At 37.9% G+C, this 22,954-nt stretch overlaps 1 protein-coding gene across 1 annotated transcript; it reads left to right on the top strand.

Moving 5' to 3' along the window:
* The first annotated feature begins 348 nt into the window (after positions 1 to 348).
* On the top strand, positions 349 to 16,116 carry LOC104093721 (regulatory-associated protein of TOR 1-like). Its single transcript, XM_070187696.1, has 19 exons — positions 349 to 633; positions 2,855 to 2,960; positions 3,074 to 3,225; positions 3,357 to 3,423; positions 4,303 to 4,413; positions 5,996 to 6,078; positions 6,198 to 6,356; positions 6,434 to 6,550; positions 6,677 to 6,837; positions 7,442 to 7,590; positions 7,681 to 7,825; positions 7,906 to 7,984; positions 8,101 to 8,202; positions 9,286 to 9,369; positions 9,480 to 9,590; positions 12,339 to 12,440; positions 15,088 to 15,173; positions 15,386 to 15,467; positions 15,715 to 16,116. The coding sequence occupies exons 1-19, from the start codon at positions 349 to 351 to the stop codon at positions 16,051 to 16,053; spliced, it is 2,520 nt and encodes an 839-aa protein (XP_070043797.1). The 3' UTR covers positions 16,054 to 16,116.
* Positions 16,117 to 22,954: the final 6,838 nt, after the last annotated feature.

Raw genomic sequence — 22,954 nt, 5'->3', positions numbered from 1 at the left:
AAGTTTCTAGCCGTCTTTCTTGAGGAGTGAGAAAAGAGAGAAAATGGACTATCTGGTTTGGCCACTACATTTTATGATAAAGGTAGAGATAAATCCCCTTATTTAAGGAGTTTCAGAATTTGATAAAAATTCATTTAGGATCCTTCCGATCTTCCTAAATATTTGTTCATTAAGTTATTTTGCATTTTGTCATAATGTCCGAAGAGCGAAAAATTAGGGTTTCACTATACTGGGGGTGAGGTTGTGATGGAGAATAACTCAGTACGCTATAGTTATTCTCCACTGTGTCATGTTAAGTTGCCGCTTACGATGGAATACGATAGATTGGTATCATTATTATGCAAAACAATGAGTGTGAGCAAACGTTCGGTTAATATTAAAGTGACTGGAAGATATCCCTATTCTGTTACTCTGCAAGGAGTTGCTTGTTATGCTATGTTTAACATCGAGGGCGATGAAACTCTAACAGATATTTTGAGGACTTCAGATGAACACCGTGAACTTCTTGTGATAAAAATGTTGAAAATGTACGTCAAGGCTGAAGACGTTCGCAATAATGAGGTTTCAAAAAATAGGGATATCCTTCAATCATCGGTTGGTGTTTTGGAGCAGTTTTATACGAACAGGTTGCGGGTGAGAGAGTTTGGCCAGATCTAAACTTATCTCCATGGGCGAATGAGGAGCGAGGACATAATTTATCCCCAAGTTTACATAATCCACAAGCAAAGTGGTAAACTCTAATTTTCCTTTGTTTACGAAGTTTATTTTTTTGTATTGAATTTGTATTAAAACTCATATATTACACAGGGAGTACCAGCCAAATATGAATTTTACAAGCTACGAACCAACAGACAGTTGGAATATGCCTAGTTTTGGTGTGTTGGATCATGGTAGTCCATTCGGGAGTCATCAGCAACAGGATAATGTGCACCATGGAATATCAACATATTTTGATTTGTAAGTTAAGTGATAAAGTTTTTACGTAAAGTTTGGATGGTAGTCCAACCGGTTTGAGGAATATGTTCCTTCTGGACCGTCTCGTAGTGGTTTAATCTCCAAGCAGCGGATTAAGAATCGAGTAAGATGTGATTCTTTTCATTTACACATCTTAGTGTTTGTCAATTTTATAGGAGTAGAAGATATTGTGTGAATTTGGAAGCTTATTTTTAATGATTGGTGACGTTAGATTAAATGTTAGGTACTTCCTTGAATAAATTTTTCTTCTCCATATGAACATTGATTGTTCTATTCGTCTTCCCGGTACTATGGGTGCAAAGAGGTCCCTGATCAATGCATTTATGAAAGTATGGATAATGGTTGGCCTCTTGAATTGGTTTATGCACTGAGGTTTTCAAAATTTCTCCCACAAATTATCAATTATGACCCTCTAGCACTTATAAAAAAATAACTTTTTCTTCTCCCTAGGTGGAAGGTTCACCCGTTTTTTATATTTGTTAAAAGTAGTATGTTAATTTCAGCGATAAGTACTGTAGAAATAAGTACAGGGCGGCTACATTAGGAATTATGTAATGAGTTCAGAATTATCAACCATGTCCACAGTGTAATTTGCAAGAGTCACACCTTTTTTTGGACTCTTGCATTCTTTTCGTCCCAAATAGTCCATCAAATCACTGAAGGAATGGTATTCCAGATTTTCCTTTTTATCTTGCCCAAACCTCGCAGCTGCCAACACTGTAAAAGCTCCTTTGTTGTCATTGGCATTACCCATCTAACTCCTAAAATGTTGAGAAAAAGGCCCCATACCTGCATGGTGAACAAACAATGTAGAAATAAATGATTGGCATCTTGGGTTTTTTGGTCGCATTGCAAACATTTGCTGCATATGTTGACTCCCCTTTTTTGAAGCTTGTTGTGTGTAAGACAGGCACCTCTTGCCACCAACCAAGAGAAACATTCAACTTTCAATGGTGCCATATTTTTTCAAATGCATCTCCAAGGCTAATTTATATCGGGGGACTTTAACTGCTTTAATGAAGAACAAACCTTTTGTATTTCTATTCCACCTCAAATAATCAGGTGTAGACAGTAGAGGAGGAACATGAAATTGGGAAAGCATAGAGGCAAGACTGCTCGTCTCCCTGTCAGTAATATTGTGTCTGAATGTGATGCTTCAACCAAAAACATATCAATATTCTGCTAATGATGCTTCCTGATTTTGTACCAAAGTAAACATGGAAGGATATTGATTCCTTAACGGAGAAGTACCCAGGCATGCATCATTCTAGAATCTCTCACGCCATTGCCAACTCCTATAGATGAAAGGGATCAAAAAGCTTACCAGAGAGCCCCACATGCCTCCAGGTGTGACATTTGCTAGGAATACGAGTTTGTTTGGTGATCGATAGATTAAGAAGACCAAATTTTGTTACAAGGACATTTCTTCGTAGTGCTCCTTCTTTGTTAAACCTCCGGGCCACTTGTATGGTAGACTAATGCTATTAGCCCTCAAGTCTTGACCCAAACGTCCTGCTTTTTTATCGGTAGATACCCCCCTCTCCCCCCCGAGTTTACCAGGTTAAAATGTCGTATGTTCTTTATTACCTTGCCACATGAAATCTCTATTTAGTTTATCCATTCTTTGCGCCACAGAAGCCGGTAGAGGGAACAAGAACATAGTGCATGTGAGTAGGGAATCTATTACACTATTGATTAGCACTAGCCTTCTCCCAAGTGAGAGATATTTCTTCTTCCAACAGGAGAGTTGCTTTTGACACTTCTCCAAGGTATCATCCGAAATTGTAGTAGTATTCACCTTGTTTCCAAAAGAGAGGCTCAAATATTTGGTAGGGAGGGAATCTACTGTACAATCCATAATGCTTACAATCTCCTATAGGGGAACATCATTTACAGGGAAAAGAACACTCTTGGAGTAATTAATGTGGAGCCCCATACTGCTACAAAAAGAGGAGGACCATGCATAAATAGAAATTCTGCTCACGGTCTGCATCACAGAGAGTAAGAGAGTCATTTGCGTAAAGAAGTTGAGTGAGGTGCATTTCTCCCTGGTTCCTCATGCTTGGATTAAAGCCCTTAATCCATTTCCGTATCTCAGCTGCTGCCAACATTTTAACTAAGCCTTCCATGACAAAAGTGAAAAGAAAAGGAGAGACGGGATCTCCTTGTCTTAAGCCTTTGTGTGATGCAAAGAAACCTTTTGGGAGATTCATTTATGATAATGGGCAACTTTACAGTGGAGATGCAAAAGTGAATCCATTTGACCCATTTTTCACCAAAGACCATAGACTATAGCATGTTGATAAGGAATCCCAATGCACAATATCAAAAGCTTTCGGAATGTCTAGTTTACACAAAATTCTAGCCTTTCCTTGCATCAGTTTGGAGTCAAGACACTCATTTACGATAAGAGAAGCATCTGTTATCTTTCTGCCACTCACAGGAGCCGTTTGGGGAAGGGGAAACCAGCTTGCTCATAACTGTTTTAAGTCTGTTAGCAAGAAGTTTGACAGCACCTTATAAAAAATACCAATCAAACCTATTGGTCTATAAACCTTTAGCTTAGCACCTGCTTTCTTGGGAATAAGAGCAATATATGAGTCATTTAGGCTTCTTTCAAAATTTTCATGGGAATGTAAATGGTTTATGGCTTTGATAAAGTCATGTTTAATCTCGGGATATTTTATTTTCCAGTTGTTGTGATTTACACCTTGAAAAAAGCTGTGTGAAAAAGTTAAGCTTTTACCTAGACCTCTAATCTAGTAGAGCTTGGTAAGACGAGGCTGTTATGTACTGATGTCTTAGTTTCTTTTATCTTTTCTTAAATTTTTAATGACAGTTTGTCTAATGGTAATATATCTTGTGTGCCCTTTCTGACTTTTGCTAAATTGATGTTACTCAATAATCTTGTGTGCGTGCTTTAACCTTGTAGTGCTTTAGTTGCTACTATCTTCTTCAACTTAAGTAACCATTGAAATAAAAATGATTTAAAGATGTATTATGTATATATTTTCGTCTTTGCGTAAAAGGTTGTTTAGAGATGCTTTATTTAGATCCAAAAGAAAAGGTTGATTTTAAGATGTTATTACAGCATAACAATTTTGCAAATTTTTGAAGATAAGATTTGGATTTTCAAATGCTTGATTTGATTTATTTATACCTGTTGCTTGTTGTATTATGTAAAAAGAGAAAATCTTACACATGTAGTACTTGATGACCTTTTGTTTCTATCTTATTTTTTGAGCTAGCTAATATCTTACAGAGCAATGGGCTTCATTCTCATGGAGTAAACAAATGTTTGATATCTTTACCTCTATTACATCTAAGCGTACAAAACGTTTACGGGATGTGTTGCCCTTGTGTTGTGTTTGAACATCAGCGTTGATCCAACTGATGTAACAAAGATATCTCCTTGTGCTCGAATGCAGTGTTGGGTTGGTATGCTAAAATCTTCTTCTTCTTTTGCTTCTAAAAGAACAAGTACTTCTTCTTCTTTTTGCTACTATTCCTTATCTTTTAGACACGGTGAATATTTTACTGACGTGAATACTCAGGCATAGGGGCACACAAAATGTAAATAGTTATGCACAAAGATATGATTCTCTACGAAGAACACCAAATCATCTATGCTAACTGGACCTCATCGGTGCTCTAAAAATTGAGTAGAACCAAAAGACATGCTACTTAAGTAATATCCACCCTTAAAAAGTTCTCATGCTGCTGGTGGGAGGTAGCAGGTAGTACCCTGCGGAATTAATCGAGGTGCACGCAAGCTGACCCGAACACCAAGATTATAAAAAAAAATCTCATGTTTCTTTCTCTTCATACAACTTACATAAGACCAAAGGTGTTATATCTTAAGTTCTACACCTCCTTTACCTTGTTTGAAGGCCCAATTGAATAATAAATCCTTGATTGTGATTTCTGTCATCCACTGGATGCCGAAAGAGTTTAACGCAGTTAACCATAACTGATTTTCAACCTGATAGTGTAACAGTAGGTGATCAATCTCTCGTGCTTCTGCACATGTAGCACCAACTGACCTATGTAGTCCTTTCTTCCTCTAGTTTTTCATTGTGAGAATGGTCTCCCTTACTGCTAACCAAATGAAAAAGCAGATCTTATTTGGAGTTTTGAGAATGCATGCCCATAAGTGTGAGAATAGTGGGAAAACTGTGATCCTTTCTACTCGACACCTTTGGTCGTTGTGTTCTACTGATGCCCGCTTCTGATTTCATATTCAACATAGGCCTCTCCTAGTAAGACATTGTTCAACTTAGGCGAAGAGCTTGCCGTTATGATTTTTTTGGGGGTTTGTGGGGGATGAATAGCTTTCCAGTGCTCTGTTGTCAAAGCCTTTCTCTTGATTTTTCGTCCATCATGTCCAATCAAGAGCAATATGGGCAATCCTCCCGTTTCTTTCGTCTTGTTTCTCTAGATTATGTTCTCATTTTGGACTTCGGTTGCATTTTTTACTTTTGGATTTCACTCAATACATCTTCCAGTGACAAATTCCTACACTCAATTTCTCTCTGCCAATTCTTACCCCCGTATTGTTCTTTCATGATTTTAACCCTCTAATGTGAAGTTTCCTGCCCCTAGGAATCTCTCTCCTCTAGCTTTTGCCCTTTTGTGAATAATAATCTTTGCAGGTTCTTCAGGGCTCTCAGTCCGTCACATAGCATTTGCTGAAGGCTCTGTGCCATACTTGTGGAGTAGCTTTTTGGGAACCTTTGAAGTTTTCCTGGTCTGTTGTTCATGTTGTTGCTTATGTTATCACTATGACAACACAATAGTTGATGATAGTACTTCTTGTCTGATCTGTTGTTTTACTTGAATCTATTTTGGTATCAACTATCCTGGCTTCCGTAGTAAACAGTTCATATTCTCTTGGGGAGATTGGATGAATTTAGTTAAGATTTTACCTCTTAGTTGCAGTCAGCAATTTTCAAATCCTAGTGCTTGAAAATTTTGTCAACCAGCAGTTATTTAAGTACTTACTCTTATTCCCATATGACAGATCCATTTTCTGTGGCACCTCAAAAAGCCCTTGAAACAATTGGGAGAACATTGAATGAACAATATGAGAGGTGGCAACCTAGGGTAAGAAAAATGTTTTTGTGTTAATAGATATCATGCGTGGACAAGGTCTAGGCTGTATTATTGTGGTGAGGTAATCAATAATTTAATTATAAATGACCCAAATATCTAACTATATGTAGGCACACTACAAGATCTCCTTGGATCCTACTGTTGATGATGTTAAGAAACTTTGCACAACATGTAGACAGTATGCCAAGTCAGAACGAGTTCTGTTCCATTATAATGGACATGGTGTGCCAAAACCAACATCCAATGGTGAAATTTGGCTATTTAATAAGGTTTTCTTTCTTACTCAAATTGATTTCTCAGAGCTGTTGTGATATCTGTCTTTTTCTTATTGGGACATCTGGTTTAGAGTTATACGCAGTATATCCCATTGCCGATTACTGACCTGGACTCTTGGTTGAAGACACCATCGATCTATGTCTTTGACTCCTCAGCTGCTGGGATGATTGTTAATACCTTTATAGAGGTACATATTGTAATAATGCATTACATGCTTAACTATGAGGTGATCTACCCATCTGCTAAAAAAGGCTGAAGGAAGGAGACACAGAATTTGAGGCTAATCAGTTACCTGGTGATTTGTTTAATGCAGCTCCAAGACTTGACTGTCTCTGATTCCTCTGGACCTTCTACAAGAGATTGTATTCTGCTTGCTGCTTGTGAAGCACATGAGACACTTCCTCAAAGTGCTGAATTTCCTGCTGATGTTTTCACTTCCTGCCTCACAACTCCAATCAAAATGGCATTGAGATGGTGACATGCTCTCAGCAAGAGTTGTTTATCCTTTATCCTTCCACCCTTTTTCCTGCTTTCTGCTAAACCTGGTCAATTCTACAATGGGGCGAACTAGCTGCAATACTTCATTGTTGGAAACGTTGGCATACCTTCAGTGGGTTTGGTTCCCGACTGATGGAATATTATGTTTTTCTCTTTATGGTATTCCATAGTTTATCTTAAACATCATGTCTTATTTAACCATATATTTGGAAAGTTAGAACAGCCTTTCTCACCAAAAGAATACTTGAACAACAGGACAAGTCTCTTTGATGCCCCAAAGTTACATGGCACCTCATATTTCAGGAACCACATGGTTGTCTATTATGCCAACCGTTGCTATAGATTAATATGATGTCTTAGGGAATTTCCACTTAGTATGTTTGAGCCTGCTTCACGTTTGATATTTGTTGTCAGAATTCCTTGATAAGCTGCTATTTTCTTTCAACCGTTATGACTAATCTTTTATTTCAAAAGAAATGCTTTGTGTTTGTTTTCTTTTTCTTTTTAACCTTTTGGTCAAATATGTTATAGCTAGTTATTCATTCCTCATAATCTACTTAATTCTGTTTTTGGCTGTTAGGTTTTGCACACGGTCATTGATTCGTGAGTCACTTGATTATGGTCTAATAGATCGAATTCCTGGACGCCAAACTGATCGAAAGACACCTCTTGGTGAATTGAATTGGATTCTCACTGCAGTAACTGACACAATTGCCTGGAATCCACGAGGTAATGTGATAGACTAGTTAGTTTGATGCAGTTTTCTTAATCCTTTTTGCAGTTTAAACTCTTTCTAATCTGTGAGCTTCAAAACCACAGATCTATTTCAAAAATTGTTCAGGCAAGACCTATTAGTTGCTAGTTTATTCAGAAATTTTTTACTTGCTGAAAGAATCGTGCGTTCTGCAAATTGTTCACCAATTTCATACCCAATGCTACCACCTACTCATCAGCACCACATGTGGTAACTACACGAAACACTCAACAATCTACACAAATTCATGTATTACCTTCCCCTCATTGGGGTCTGCACTTGTTCCACAGGGATTCTTGGGACATGGCAGCAGAAATCTGCCTTTTGCAGCTTCCTACTTTGATTGATGATCCGAATGTGGAATTTCAGGTGGGGTAATGATTTGGTTGTATATTTTTAGTTCATAAAACTTGGTCTATATTCTCAAAAATTTGGTCCATGTATCTTTTCAAGATTAAATGTTTCCCATCTTTTGATTTCTTCAGCCTAGCCCATTCTTCACGGAAGAGTTGACAGCTTTTGAGGTTTGGCTTGATCATGGATCAGAGAATAAAAATCCACCAGAGCAGTTGCCCATTGTTCTACAGGTAAGAATTCTTGTGGTTCAAATAAAAGGAATGGCATTCTTGGTTCTTCTTACCATGAAATGGTGGCTTTAAGTGGTGCATGTTTCCTCATTCCCGCACCCCCTTTCAATTCGTGTGACTTAATATGATGAAAAGGTGGAGTGAAAACATTTGGTTGCTAGCATTCTTGTTCCTTGATGAAGCCTCAGTTGACCTCTGTGCATTTGCTTAAATTTGTTTACATAGGAGAATTGTTTTTGGATATCATGCTAAAATTTAGAATAATAGAATGTTCTCATGTAAAGAGAAAAATAACCAGAATGTCATTTCATTACGTGAGGAACGGTTAACTCTCCTCTTATATTACTTGATGAAGCCTCAGTTGACCTCTCTGCATTTGCTTCAGTTTGTTTAAATAGGAGAACAATTTTCTGGATATCATGCTAAAATTTAGAATAATAGAATGTTCTCATGTAAGGAGAAAAAAGTAACCAGAATGTCATGTCATTATATGAGGAACGGTTAACTCTCCTCTTATATTACTTAAAAGGTCATCAAGTATTGGATACTCCTCTCAGCACAATTGGGTCTTCATTTGTTTCATGTTTTGCTTACTGTATTTTTTTTGCTCGAGTAATCTAACAATCTATGGCAGATTATTGCACTATTTTTGTCAATTCTGGTGTATCCCATTTCCCTACTGTTGCAGAAGCAAATTACCACTAGGCAAGTGATTAAAGTTTCTGATGGTAAAACAGCAGAAGCATTGGTTTTAGTAATGTTAGTCTCAGTTAAAACAATTTCTTAGTTTTTTTTTTGGGAGGGTTTTCCTGAAGAATAATCGGTACCGTTCATTTCACGAGCAAATATTTTTGTTTGAATTGTGAAGTTTGTCTAGATTTACTTGGTGTATATCCTCTTGACCCGACAGAAGGATGCATAAATTGAAAAACCATAGTTCTCCCTAAGATACAAACTTATTGCGAATTATCTTGCGAAATTTTTCCTATTTATTAGGTTCTCTTAACACCCTCGAGGGCTTTGTTATTTTGGTGCACTTTTCTCTTTGTATGGGATGATAACCAGGTTATTCTTTGTTATTAGGTGTTACATACTCAATGCCACCGGTTCCGTGCACTGGTTCTTCTTGGGAGATTTCTCGATATGGGACTTTGGGCTGTAGATCTGGTACTTATTGGTGGTGCTGCATTTCAAGTTTCTTGTTAATTAGGCTGGTTGCATCTAACTTTCTGCGTCTAATTTTCAAGTAATACTTAAGTGAGCAATTTTACTTCCAGGTCTTGTCTGTTGGAATATTTCCTTACGTTCTAAAGCTTTTGCAAACCACGACTCCAGAGCTTAGGCAAATTCTTGTCTTCATTTGGACGAAGATCCTTGCTGTTGATAAGGTACATGAATTGCTTTGACTCATCACCTGTGTCATTCTCATATTAAATTTCCAATGTTTCATTTTTATCTATATTGTTCCTCATATAAATGTCTCACCATCTCTTTCTGGACCTATTTACCATTAGTTAAAAATAATAGACACGGTAGAGAGAATCGAGAAAATGCGAGAAAAGTAGCGTGCTTCACCTGGATTGCATTACACAAAACATGTTTAACTCTAGTAAACTTTGGGGACTCGGCATGTGGAGTTGATGCCTTTTTCTTCTTCTTTCGTTTAACATCGGAACAACAGTTCCTGCACTGTCCCATGTCTTGGCAAATCTGGGGATTCTTCAATAACCCATTTAGTATTAACTGGTGAAAATCTCTCGATGTGATCTGCAGCTAAAAGACAGAGGATAAGAAGCAGCATAAGGCTCTATGAAATGCTATCATCAATCTGTGTTTAATATGGCAATCTGGAACAAAATAAATATTAGATGTTGTTATGGGAGAGCAGGGGATCCTTCCACAACAATAATAACAACGTCTTAATCACAAAGTAGTTTGGGTTGGTCATATGGAACCTCAGTATCCATTCCACTCCATTAGATCCATTTCGTTCTAGTACGTGATAATTTATTCCGATGCGAAATGCCCGACCACGAGAGTTATCACAACTCTTTAGTGTCGTTTATTTGGATCTTTTCTTTCCATTGCGTTCTATTCTTAGCTAAATGTGTAAGGATTTTGAGAGATTGTAGGTCTTTTGAGACTACTTTCTTTTATGTGAATTTAGGTCTATCATGCCCTTTGTTAACGCCTTGAATCATCATAGTACACTTACAGGTGCATTTGAAGATCTTTGTAGGACATTGTTCATCTTAGACGACCTGTAAATTTTGTCCTTTGTGTGTGTTATTTGTACCTTCTATCTAAAGTGATTATTATGATCTTATCTAACCTTGTATGACCAATCATCTTAATATTCGCATTTCTAAAATACTCATCTTGTCGATATGCTGGGCCATAGATGCTCAACAGTCACTCTCATGTTACATTGCTTGTTCTGCAAATGTTGGATAAAATTTACCTTTTGCTTTGCTATGTATCTTCTAATAGCAAAGCAATCCGGTAGAACTCTTCCATTTCAATGATCCTATTTGGGTTCTATGTATTACATCTTACAGTAAAAGGAGCTATAGTCTTTAGAGTGTCCAGTTGACAGAACTTTCTTAGTGCTGTTTCTGTCAACAACACAACTTGCTTAAAAAGCAAGTGTTTAAGAACATACAAGAAATTTTAGCTGTTACTCTTTATCTTATTTTGTTTTTGTGATCTTGGACACAATCCATTTGGATGCTTGCTTCACTATGGTAATATCACCAATAGGAAGTTAGTTCCCAACTTTTGGGTTTTTTAAAATTCTTTTTTTTTCGGGTACAGAACATCTCAAAATAATACATAATCTGCTTTATCTAAGTAATGAACTTACAGAAAACAAAACCTCCGGTCAGGTCCATCGACCAAGTACTTTGGAAAGGAAGAGATTACCGCTGGATTTACACAAGTAGTTCTGTGTTTTTATATGAAGAATAAACCCAAATAGTCGTTCACCCAATTGCTTAAACTAAAAATAGCCGGTGGAGGTATAATATATGCATAATTTGTGTATTATATGTGTATAATTGTGTATAATCAATATATAATCTATGTATATAGTTAGAAAAAGTAAACAATGAATATGGCCGGTTGTTTGTGTAAAAATTCCTTTTTATATTTTCTTAGTATTTTGAAGATCTTGAATGCTTTCTTATTCTTTATTCCGGTGTTACCTGAATCTACTGATACATTTGTGGAATCTAATATGTTGATAGAGTATTTTCTTTTCTCCTTCGTTTAATGTTTGTCGCTGTGTTTTTTCTTTCTTTGATCGAATATACTATGTAGAAACTATGTATTAAAGTGTTCAAATTTCTTTATTTTCTTTCAGAATCTTCGTGCTGTCATTTGTCTTAGATAACTATCTCTACTAGTTTGTGTTTCTTGATTCACTCTGTGTGATCTGATCCTCTAGTTTAATATTCATTTGATTAACCTTTTCCTGTGAGAAAACAGTCTTGAGCATCATCTGCATCTAGGAAGACAACTTTGTATTTAAGTTAATGTGTTGACAATTAGTGTTATTTTGGATTTGGTGAATTCTAGACTTAGATTGTGACTGCTATTGTTTAGTATTTGGTGATGGATTTTAGACTTATTATATTTTATGTACTTTGGTTGTGAATTGTGACTCTTTATTTCTCATCATCTAGTTTGGGTATTTACATTTTATTAATGTTGTTTGGTTTAGTAGTCTGCCACGGTATATTTCTGTTGGATATTTAGCGTGATTGTATGGTGTTTTTGCACAAAAAACTTGCGCTAATGCTTGAGCTTGTAATTTCAGCAAATTGGTACATATTTGATTCTTCGGTAATCAAAAACTGTTTGATCAATTTCTGGAGAATCTGAATCAATACATAAGTATTGGAATCAATTCTGACTCAATTTATTTATTGTGTTAATTACTTTCCGATTGTCAGGCCCAAACCAAGTATAGCCTATTTTTGAAGCAGAAAATAGGCCAGCATACCAAGCCCATACCGAACAAACTATACACTGAACCGACCACCCACCCCTAATTACATGTAATTTCGTGGCACAAGTTAACTTTAAGTAGATGTTTTACACATTTTGCTTACATGTCAATTTGAATTTCTCATCAGCTTGCATCTGGTGAGATTTCTTCTATCATGGCTTGGGATCTTGACAAAGAGCAGCTTGTAAATACTACTCCAACATCCTCGGATTACAGCATCTCAGCATTGGTGAGTTTTTTCACATTGCTCTGAGAGTTTATAGTATTATTTTATGTGTTCATTTACTAGAAAACCGTTTAGCATTGTTTAAGTATTTGTTTTCTATCTTGTGCTTGGATATTGAGAAATGAATAAAGACGATTGTAAAATTTGAGCAAACTGCTAAAGAACCATGAAATATTGATGAATGAAATGGTCTCCAAAGAACACCCCTCATTCCTCAACACACACGCGCGTGCGTAAACATGTACATATGTATTTTTTTTTAGTCTGAATACATATGGAGACACTTAAAGTTGGCACAAATTTTTATTTAGACACCTGAACTTAGGGGTGTTCCTAATGAACACGTACATTACACGAACTTTGTTCCAATTAGGCACTTCTTGCTGAGTTGGCAAATAGAGTTTCACCCAATATAGGCGCGTGAAGAGCCCAAAAAATAGATTTTTTTGTTTTTTTTCTTTTTTATGTCCACCACTGCCTCCTCCACTTTCACCATTGTTGTGCCTCCACCATTGATTTAGCTCGAAAGTTTGAACCAACAATCGTCCCTATTGATTAAAAATGATTGAGTCCGAGTTCTTCATTTCAAATCGAAACACCATTAATGGGGTCTTTAAAAAGCTTGAAGGTTTAAAATGGGTTACTTGATTTGATGAAAGTTTGAGAAATTAATGTTGGGGTTGTCTTCGGGTCGTCGTGGGGAACCTATTTTCCACCACCTGCTTACATTGTCATGATATATCTGTATGGCTTGCATTGGGTGGAGGAGGAGGTAATATATATATTTTTTTCAATTAAATAGGCTGGCCTGTCTCTTTTGGGAGTACTAATTCTTAGATCTCTTGTTCGTCTTTGCTTTATCCCCTTTTTCCGCTATCCTCAGGTTCTGTGCTAAAACATGTAGTGTTTTATTGGCATTTTAAACAATTTTATCACGTGGGTGAGGATGACAGTGTCTGTATCCGACAATCAATTCGGGTTCATGCCGGGTCGTTCGACTACAGAAGTTATACACCTTGTTAGAAGGTTGGTGGAACTATACAGAGAGAGGAAGAAGGATCTGCACATGGTGTTTATTGACCTAGAAAAAGCGTATGATAAGGTTCCTAGAGAAATTCTCTGGAGATGCCTGGAGGCAAAAGGTGTGTCGATTCCCTACATTATGCAATTAAGGACATGTATGATGGGGCTAAGACTCGGGTTAGGATAGTAGGAGGCGACTCTGAGCATTTTTCGGTTGTAATGGAGTTACACCAAGGTTCTGCGCTCAATCCGTTCTTATTCGCTCTGGTAATGGACGCATTAACACACCATATTCAAGGGGATGCGCCATGGTGCATGCTATTCGCCGATGACATAGTTCTGATTGATGAGTCGCAAGCCGGTGTTAACGAGAGGCTGAAAGTTTGGAGACAGGCTCTTGAGTCTAAGGGTTTCAAGCTGAGCAGGACGAAGACGGAATACCTGGAGTGTAAGTTCAGCGCTTAGCCAGGGGAAGTGGGCATGGATGTGAGGCTTGATTCGCAGGTCATCCCGAGTAGAGGCAGCTTCAAGTACCTTGGTTCGGTTATCCAGGGGGGAGGGAAGATTGACGAGGATGTCACACACAGTATTGGGGTAGGATGGATGAAGTGGAGGTTAGCATCTGGAGTCCTGTGTGACAAAAGAGTGCCACCGATAATCAAAGGTAAGTTTTATAAAGCGGTGGTTAGACCGGCCATGATGTATGGGGCTGAGTATTGGCCCGTTAAGAACTCACATATCCAGAAGATGAAAGTAGCAGAAATGAGGATGTTGCAGTGGATGTGCGGGCATACTAGGATAGATAAGATTAGGAATGATGATATTCGGGAGAAGGTGCATGTGGCTCTCATTGATGACAAGATGCGGGAAGCGAGGCTTAGATGGTTCGGACATGTTCAGAGGAGAAGCCCAGATACTCCGGTACGGAGGTGTGAGCAGCTGGTTGCGGAGGGCACGAGAAGAGGTAGAGGACGGCCTAAGAAGTATTGGGGAGAGGTGATCAGGCAGGATATGACGAGGCTCCAGATTTTCGAAGACATAACACTTGATAGGAAGATGTGGAGGTCGAGTATTAGGGTAGTAGGTTAGGAGGTAGTTGAGTCGTGCCTTACTTCGTACCATGGTGGGACTAGCCATGTAGAGTTTTTGTCTAAGATAGCTAGTGGGAATGTTGTGGCTTACTATTTCGCTTTTCAGTGCATGTCCTATTTACTAGCTATCGCTTTTGCTTTGCATCTTTCTTCTAGATTTTATGGTGTTCCTATTTTTCTTATGACTGTTGTGGTGATACTAATATTTACTAATATTGTCTCCCTTTGCTTTGCATCTTTCTTCTGGATTTTATGGTGTTCCTATTTATCCTATGATTGTTGTTGTGATACTAATATTGTCTCATTTTTTGTCCTTTTATCTTTTTGTTTTTTGAGCCGAGGGTCTTTCGGAAATAGCCTCTCTACTCCTTCAGGGTAGGGGTAAAGTTTGCGTACACACTACCTTCCCCAGACCCCATTAGTGGGATTTTACTGGGTTGTTGTTGTTGTTGTATATGTTACATGTTTTTCCTGGATGCTCTAACCATGCCACTTATTTTTGTGATGACATCTATTCTTTTTCATGCCTTATGCAGTCTGCTTCTCAAGTTCATGCGGGTCAATTTGTTGCTGGCTTCGTGGATGGATCGGTCAAACTATTCGATATTCAAATGCCAGAAATGTAAGATGTAGTACTAGTAATTCATGAGCATATATATGTCTGCACGCACACTTTTTCTTGTATATGGATCTCAAGTACATTATTCGAATTGGTGGTGTGGACTTGCATTAACTTAGATCCATACCACCTATCCGCACATGCATGTAATTTTTTTATGCATAAAATACATCAATATTCAGTGGTTTTTGACTGTTTAATTTGTGTTTGTTTAGGCTTGTTTGTGCAACACGACCTCACCCCGAAGTGGAAAGAGTTGTTGGGGTTGGCTTTCAACCTGAACTTCAACCAGCGAAGGTGATTATCACTAACCCCTTCATATCTGGCCTGTCAACTTGTCTGCTACTGGTTTGTCAGTAAACCATCTTTAAAAAGAAAAAGTACGCACACATACACACTCTCTCTGTCTCTCTATTTCTCTCTGTGTTTAATATCACTTGTTCCAACAATTACTTCTACTTGTGGCAAGTTTTTTTCTCACAAATGTTCTCCTATATTATCAAAGCAAATGAGAAGTCATGAACTTTCTCTTGTTTCTTCTCAGGTTGTCAGTGCATCTCAGGCTGGTGATATTCAGTTCCTTGATATGAGAAATCTCAAGGAGGCATACTTGACCATTTATGCTCACAGGGGATCACTTACATCTCTGGCGGTCCATCGTCATGCACCCCTTGTAGCTAGCGGTTCATCTAAGCAACTTATCAAAGTGTTCAACCTGGAGGGTGAGCAGTTAGGCACTATTAGGTATTTGTCCACCTTTATGGCTCAGAAGATAGGATCTGTAAGATGTCTTACCTTCCACCCCTATCAAATGCTGCTTGCTGCTGGTGCAGCAGATGCTTATGTTTCTATCTATGCTGATGAGGTCCCCCCACCAAGATAATAACTACATAACTTCGTCTACAAACCTTCAGATTGAGAGGCTAGATTTTCAGACTTATGGTGTTCCTTTGTTGGTAGCTTGATGTATGCAATGGTTTGTACGAGACCTGACATTTCACAAGCCGTTGGAGTTATTAGCAGATATATGCATAATCCAGGAAAGGAGCATTGGCAAGCTGTGAAATGGATTCTACGGTATATTCATAGTACTGTAGATGTTGGGTTAGTTTTTGAGCAGGAAGGCAATCGGTCTGTAGTTGGATATTGTGACTCAGATTTTGCGGGTGATCTGGACAAACGAAGGTCAACTACTGGTTATGTGTTTACTTTTGCAAAGGCACCAGTTAGTTGGAAGTCTACTTTGCAGTCAACAGTTGCTTTGTCTACAACAGAGGCAGAGTACATGGCTATTACGGAGGCTGTGAAGGAGGCAATTTGGCTTCAGGGGTTGCTAAAGGAGCTTGGTATTGAACAAAAAAATATTACAATTTTTTGTGATAGTCAAAGTGCTATTCAATTAGCGAAGAACCAAGTTTATCATGCAAGGACGAAGCACATTGATGTTCGGTATCATTTCGTACGAGAAATCATAGAAGAAGGTGGAGTCACGGTGAAGAAAATTCATACTACGGAGAACCCTGCTGATATGCTGACAAAAGTGGTGACTGCGGTCAAGTTTCAACATTGTTTGGATTTGATCAACATTGTTGAACACTAAAGATTGAAGATGAAGACACAACCAAAATTTGTTATTGAGAGAAAATTGAAGATGTGGAATTTTGCCAAGGTGGAGATTTGTTGAAATTGGCAAAAGTACCACATCGGTGGATGACAATTTTGAATGAGAATTTCACCCTATAAAAGGAGGCCTAATGTTTAGGATTTAAATACACCTCTCATTTGCCTTTTATCTTCTTAAGGCATTTGTATCTTCTCTCTTTAGTATTATTTCACTTGTAATTTTGGAGTGGAATAAAATATTGATTGTGTCCGAGGAAGTAGGCAAAATTGGCCGAACCTCGTAAATTCTGGTGTTCTTTTATTGTTGTCTTATTGTCTTGTTTATTATTTAGTGGTTGTCATAATTTTTGGTATAGTAGTTGTGACTCATTCACACTATATACATTTGGCTTCCGCAACAATTGGTATCAGAGCCAAGGTACTGTCTAAGTATGCTCTGTGGTTGCAGCATAGTCTGATCTTCCACATCAGAAAAGATCTATCTTGGTAACTGAGTCAAGGTTCTGTCTGAGTATGCTCTGTGGTTGCAGCTTAGTCTGATCTTCCACACCAGAAAGGAAATAATCTTGATTTGTGTCGTCAGCTACTAAATAATATTTGTGTCAAAATGGGAGACAGTAAACAAGAAGAATCTACATCAAGTGTCAATAATACGTCATCGTTGGCATCTTCGCTTATGACAAGAATTGTGTCAAATGCGAAATTTGCGGTAGAAATTTTTGACGGGTCAGGACATTTTGGGATGTGGCAAGGCGAGGTTCTAGATGTTCTTTTTCAACAAGGGCTAGATCTTGCCATTGAAGAAAAGAAGCCAGATGTTATTGGAGAAGAAGATTGGAAAATTATCAATCGTGTTGCTTGCGGTACCATTCGATCCTACCTTGCTAGAGAGCAGAAATATCCATACACAAAGGAAACTTCTGCAAGTAAATTATGGAAAGTACTGGAGGATAAATTTTTGAAGAAAAACAGTCAAAATAAATTGTACATGAAGAAGAGACTGTTTCGCTTCACCTATGTTCCTGGTACCACAATGAATGAACATATCACCAGTTTCAATAAGTTGGTCACAGATTTGCAAAATATGGATGCAACTTTTGATGATGGTGACTTGGCCTTGATGTTGTTGGGGTCACTTCCTAATGAGTACGAGCACCTTGAAACTACTCTACTCCATGGAAATGACGAAATTTCTCTCAGAGAAGTTTGTTCAGCTTTGTACAGCTATGAACAAAGAAAGGGAGAAAAACAGAAGGGCGGAGAAGAAGAAGCACTAATTGTGAGGGGTCGTCCTCAAAATCAAACGAGGACTAAGAAGGGAAGATCCAAGTCGAGATCTAGACCCAGCAAAGATGAATGTGCCTTTTGTCGAGAAAAGGGGCACTGGAAGAAAGACTGTCCGAAGTTGAAGAATAAGGCCAGACATAACAATGGAAAGGCCATTATGGATTCAAATGTAGCTGATTGTGATGATTCAGACTTCTCATTAGTTATAACAGAGTTATCAACATCATCAGACATATGGTTGATGGACTCGGTTTATAGCTATCATATGTGTCCCAACAAGGACTGGTTCGTGAATTTTCAAGAAGGAGAATATGGAGTCATCCACACAGCGGATAACAGCCCTCTTACCTCATATGGCATTGGTTCAATAAGATTAAAGAGCCATGATGGAATGATCAGAACATTAACAGATGTTCGATATGTACCGGGTTTGAAGAAGAATCTCATCTCTGTGGGAGCCCTAGAATCAAAAGGGTTCAAAATCATTGCAGAAAATGGAGTGATGAGAATATGCTCCGGTGCACTAGTGGTAATGAAGGCCAATCGGAAGAACAATAACATGTACCGCTATCGTGGTAGTACAGTTATTGGGACAGCGACAGTGACATCCAGTGATGACAAAGAGGCAGAAGCAACCAGGCTATGGCACATGCGCTTGGGACATGCTGGAGGAAATCCTTGAAAGCTCTATCTAATCAAGGATTGTTAAAAGGCGTAAAGACTTGCAACTTGGAGTTTTGCGAGCATTGTGTCAAAGGGAAACAGACAAGGGTTAAATTTGGTACAGCGATCCATAATACTAAAGGCATTTTGGATTATGTACACTCTGATGTTTGGGGTGCTTCCAAAACACCTTCATTGGGTGGGAAGCACTATTTTGTAACCTTTGTTGATGATTTTTCCCGAAGAGTGTGGGTGTATACAATGAAGAGGAAAGATGAAGTGTTGGGAATTTTTCTCAAATGGAAAACGATGGTGGAGAATCAAACAGGCAGGAGGATCAAGTGTATTCGCACAGACAATGGAGGTGAATACAAAAATGATCATTTCAATAAGGTCTGTGAAAATGATGGCATCGTCCGACACTTCACTGTCAGAAATACACCACAACAGAATGGAGTGGCAGAACGTATGAACCGGACTTTACTGGAGAAGGTACGGTGTATGTTGTCCAATGCTGGCTTGGGCAAAGAATTTTGGGCTGAGGCAATTACATATGCATGCCACCTCATTAATCGTCTACCATCTGCTGCTATTGATGGCAAGACACCATTTGAAAAATGGTATGGAAAACCTGCTGTAGATTATGACTCTTTGCACGTGTTTGGCTCAATTGCATACTATCATGTGAAAGAGTCAAAATTGGATCCGAGAGCAAAGAAGGCTATATTTATGGGGATTACTTCTGGAGTCAAAGGATACCGCTTATGGTGTCCAGAGACAAGGAATATTATATTCAGCAGAGATGTTACCTTTGATGAATCTGCCATAACAGATAAGGTGACAGTTGAAGATGTCAAACAAACTGGTGGTGCATCAAAGCAGGTGGAGTTTGAGGGAAAATTTATTTTTCCTACACAAGAAGCAGAGGAGGAAACTCATGAAGATTACCCTCTGGAAGAAGAGCCAGTAGAAAGGGAGATTCCAACTCAGGAACCTCGACAACAACTTGAATCAATAGCAACCAGCAGGCCAAAAAGGACAATAACGAAACCTGTTCGTCTTATAGAGACGGTTGCTTGTGCAACCTCAATTGTAGCTGATGGTGTTCCTACCACTTATAAAGACGCAATCCAAAGTTCAGAAGAAGATAAGTGGAGGATTGCCATGAATGAAGAAATGCAGTCCCTTCATCAGAATCATACATGGAAATTGGCCAATCTCCCGAAGGGAAAGAAAGCAATTTGGTGCAAATGGGTATTTGCAAAGAAAGAAGGATTTCCTAACCAAGAAGATGTTCGCTACAAAGCAAGATTGGTGGCCAAAGGATATGCTCAAAAGGAGGAAATTGATTACAATGAAGTATTTTCTCCAGTTGTAAAACATTCCTCCATTAGAATTATGTTGGCTTTGGTAGCACAGTTGGATTTGAAACTAGTTCAGATGGATGTAAAAACTGCATTTTTACATGGAAACTTGGAGGAGGAAATCTACATGACTCAGCCAGAAGGATTCAAAGTTGCTGGAAAAGAAAATATGGTATACAAACTTGAAAAATTATTGTATGGATTAAAACAATCTTCTAGACAATGGTACAAGCGATTTGACAAGTTTATGTTGCAGCAAGGGTACAAGAGAAGCAAATACGATCATTGTGTGTATTTGCGCAAATTTAATGATGGTTCCTTTGTATATCTTCTCCTATATGTTGATGATATGTTGATAATTTCCAAGAATTCGGAAGAAATTGATAAGTTGAAGATTCAACTGAAGGAGGAGTTCGAGATGAAGGATCTGGGTGAGGCAAAGAAAATTCTTGGAATGGAGATAATAAGAGATAGACGTTCAAAGAAACTCTGTTTATCTCAGAAAGAATATTTGAAGAGAGTACTAAAGCGTTTTGGCATAGATAAGAAGACTAAGCCAATTAGTACGCCACTTGCTCCCCATTTTAAGCTAAGTACTACTATGTCGCCAAAGGATGAAACTGAACAGGAGTATATGTCAAGGGTACCATACGCAAATGTTGTTGGTAGCTTGATGTATGCAATGGTTTGTACGAGACCTGACATTTCACAAGCCGTTGGAGTTATTAGCAGATATATGCATAATCCAGGAAAGGAGCATTGGCAAGCTGTGAAATGGATTCTACGGTATATTCATAGTACTGTAGATGTTGGGTTAGTTTTTGAGCAGGAAGGCAATCGGTCTGTAGTTGGATATTGTGACTCAGATTTTGCGGGTGATCTGGACAAACGAAGGTCAACTACTGGTTATGTGTTTACTTTTGCAAAGGCACCAGTTAGTTGGAAGTCTACTTTGCAGTCAACAGTTGCTTTGTCTACAACAGAGGCAGAGTACATGGCTATTACGGAGGCTGTGAAGGAGGCAATTTGGCTTCAGGGGTTGCTAAAGGAGCTTGGTATTGAACAAAAAAATATTACAATTTTTTGTGATAGTCAAAGTGCTATTCAATTAGCGAAGAACCAAGTTTATCATGCAAGGACGAAGCACATTGATGTTCGGTATCATTTCGTACGAGAAATCATAGAAGAAGGTGGAGTCACGGTGAAGAAAATTCATACTACGGAGAACCCTGCTGATATGCTGAAAAAAATGGTGACTGCGGTCAAGTTTCAACATTGTTTGGATTTGATCAACATTGTTGAACACTAAAGATTGAAGATGAAGACACAATCAAAATTTGTTATTGAGAGAAAATTGAAGATGTGAAATTTTGCCAAGGTGGAGATTTGTTGAAATTGTCAAAAGTCCCACATCGGTGGATGGCAATTTTGAATGGGAATTTCACCCTATAAAAGGAGGCCTAATGTTTAGGATTTAAACACACCTCTCATTTGCCTTTTTATCTTCTTAAGGCATTTGTATCTTCTATCTTTAGTAATATTTCACTTGTAATTTTGGAGTGGAATAAAATATTGATTGTGTCCGAGAAAGTAGGCAAAATTTGCCGAACCTCGTAAATTCTGGTGTTCTTTTATTGTTGTCTTATTGTCTTGTTTATTATTTAGTGGTTGTCATAATTTTTGGTATAGTAGTTGTGACTCATTCACACTATATATACATTTGGCTTCCGCAACACTACCCTCCCCATACCGCACTTGTGGTATATATGGGGTATTATGTTATATTTATTCTTTCTTCTTACTCCCCCTTCCAAAATAAAAAAAAATAAAAATAAAATGTTATTGCCCTTTTCTCCCAACGACTTCTGAAATGTTATTATAATTTACCATTATACGAAATATCCCCCCCCCCCCCCCCCCCAATCAAATAAGTGACTCACCTTTTAAGTTACGAATTGGAAGGACTAATGTATAATATATGTGAAGATATGTAGCAGACTAAGGGGTTGTTTGGTTTGAATACGGCTTATGCCGAGAATAGTTATGTTGCGATTAGTTATTCTGATATTATTTTTTATTCATTGTTTGGTGTGTTATATAAAAAATAACAATTGCATAAATTCTAAGAAGAAGGTATAAGTTATCCCGGCACTAATTACCCCCTCTCTACAAGGTATAAATTAACTGGGCCGTTTCCTTGCATAAATACATAGTCTATTGCCTTCTTATGTTCCCACTGGTCAGCTGGTTGCAGAGCCCTGATATGAAAATTATCATTCGATAAATAACTTCCTGCTAAAACTTCAACAATACTTGCATTTGTGAATTTTTATTTATTTTTATATTAAAAAGTGTCACACCACTTTTTATCGCCCGCAAAATAATATGTGTACTGTTACGGGTTAAAAGAGTTTTTCCAATTAAAATGACAATTTTGAGTATGAATTATTTTATTTACAGAGTTGCTACTTGAAATTTATTTTCTAGGTGTTCCAAATCACTTTTTATTTGAATCTCTAGTCAAAAGAAGGTTTGATTTTATTATTGGTTCACGAAAACAATACACCGGGGAGAAGGTGTGAGATACTCCCTGAATCCCGAGGTTCTAGCACGGTCATTTTTATTGACTAAAACTTGGCTTGAATTATTTGGATAAATCGTGTGTTATCTACCTTGAAACTATTATTGTCTATTGTCGCTTAATAATTAACTAAATTGTATTAATTTTGTTGATCTAGGAGTGTGTAAGCACACAAGGTCTTTTTTTTTTAATCATGTGCATTTAGCCAAGGAACGGATATGAACACTGGTCAAACACAATTTATTATTAAAGAGTCAGAGAGCAGG

The sequence above is a fragment of the Nicotiana tomentosiformis genome, chromosome 10 (assembly GCF_000390325.3).
Source record: "Nicotiana tomentosiformis chromosome 10, ASM39032v3, whole genome shotgun sequence".
Lineage (NCBI taxonomy): Eukaryota > Viridiplantae > Streptophyta > Magnoliopsida > Solanales > Solanaceae > Nicotiana > Nicotiana tomentosiformis.
This window is presented reverse-complemented; position numbering and strand designations above follow the sequence as displayed.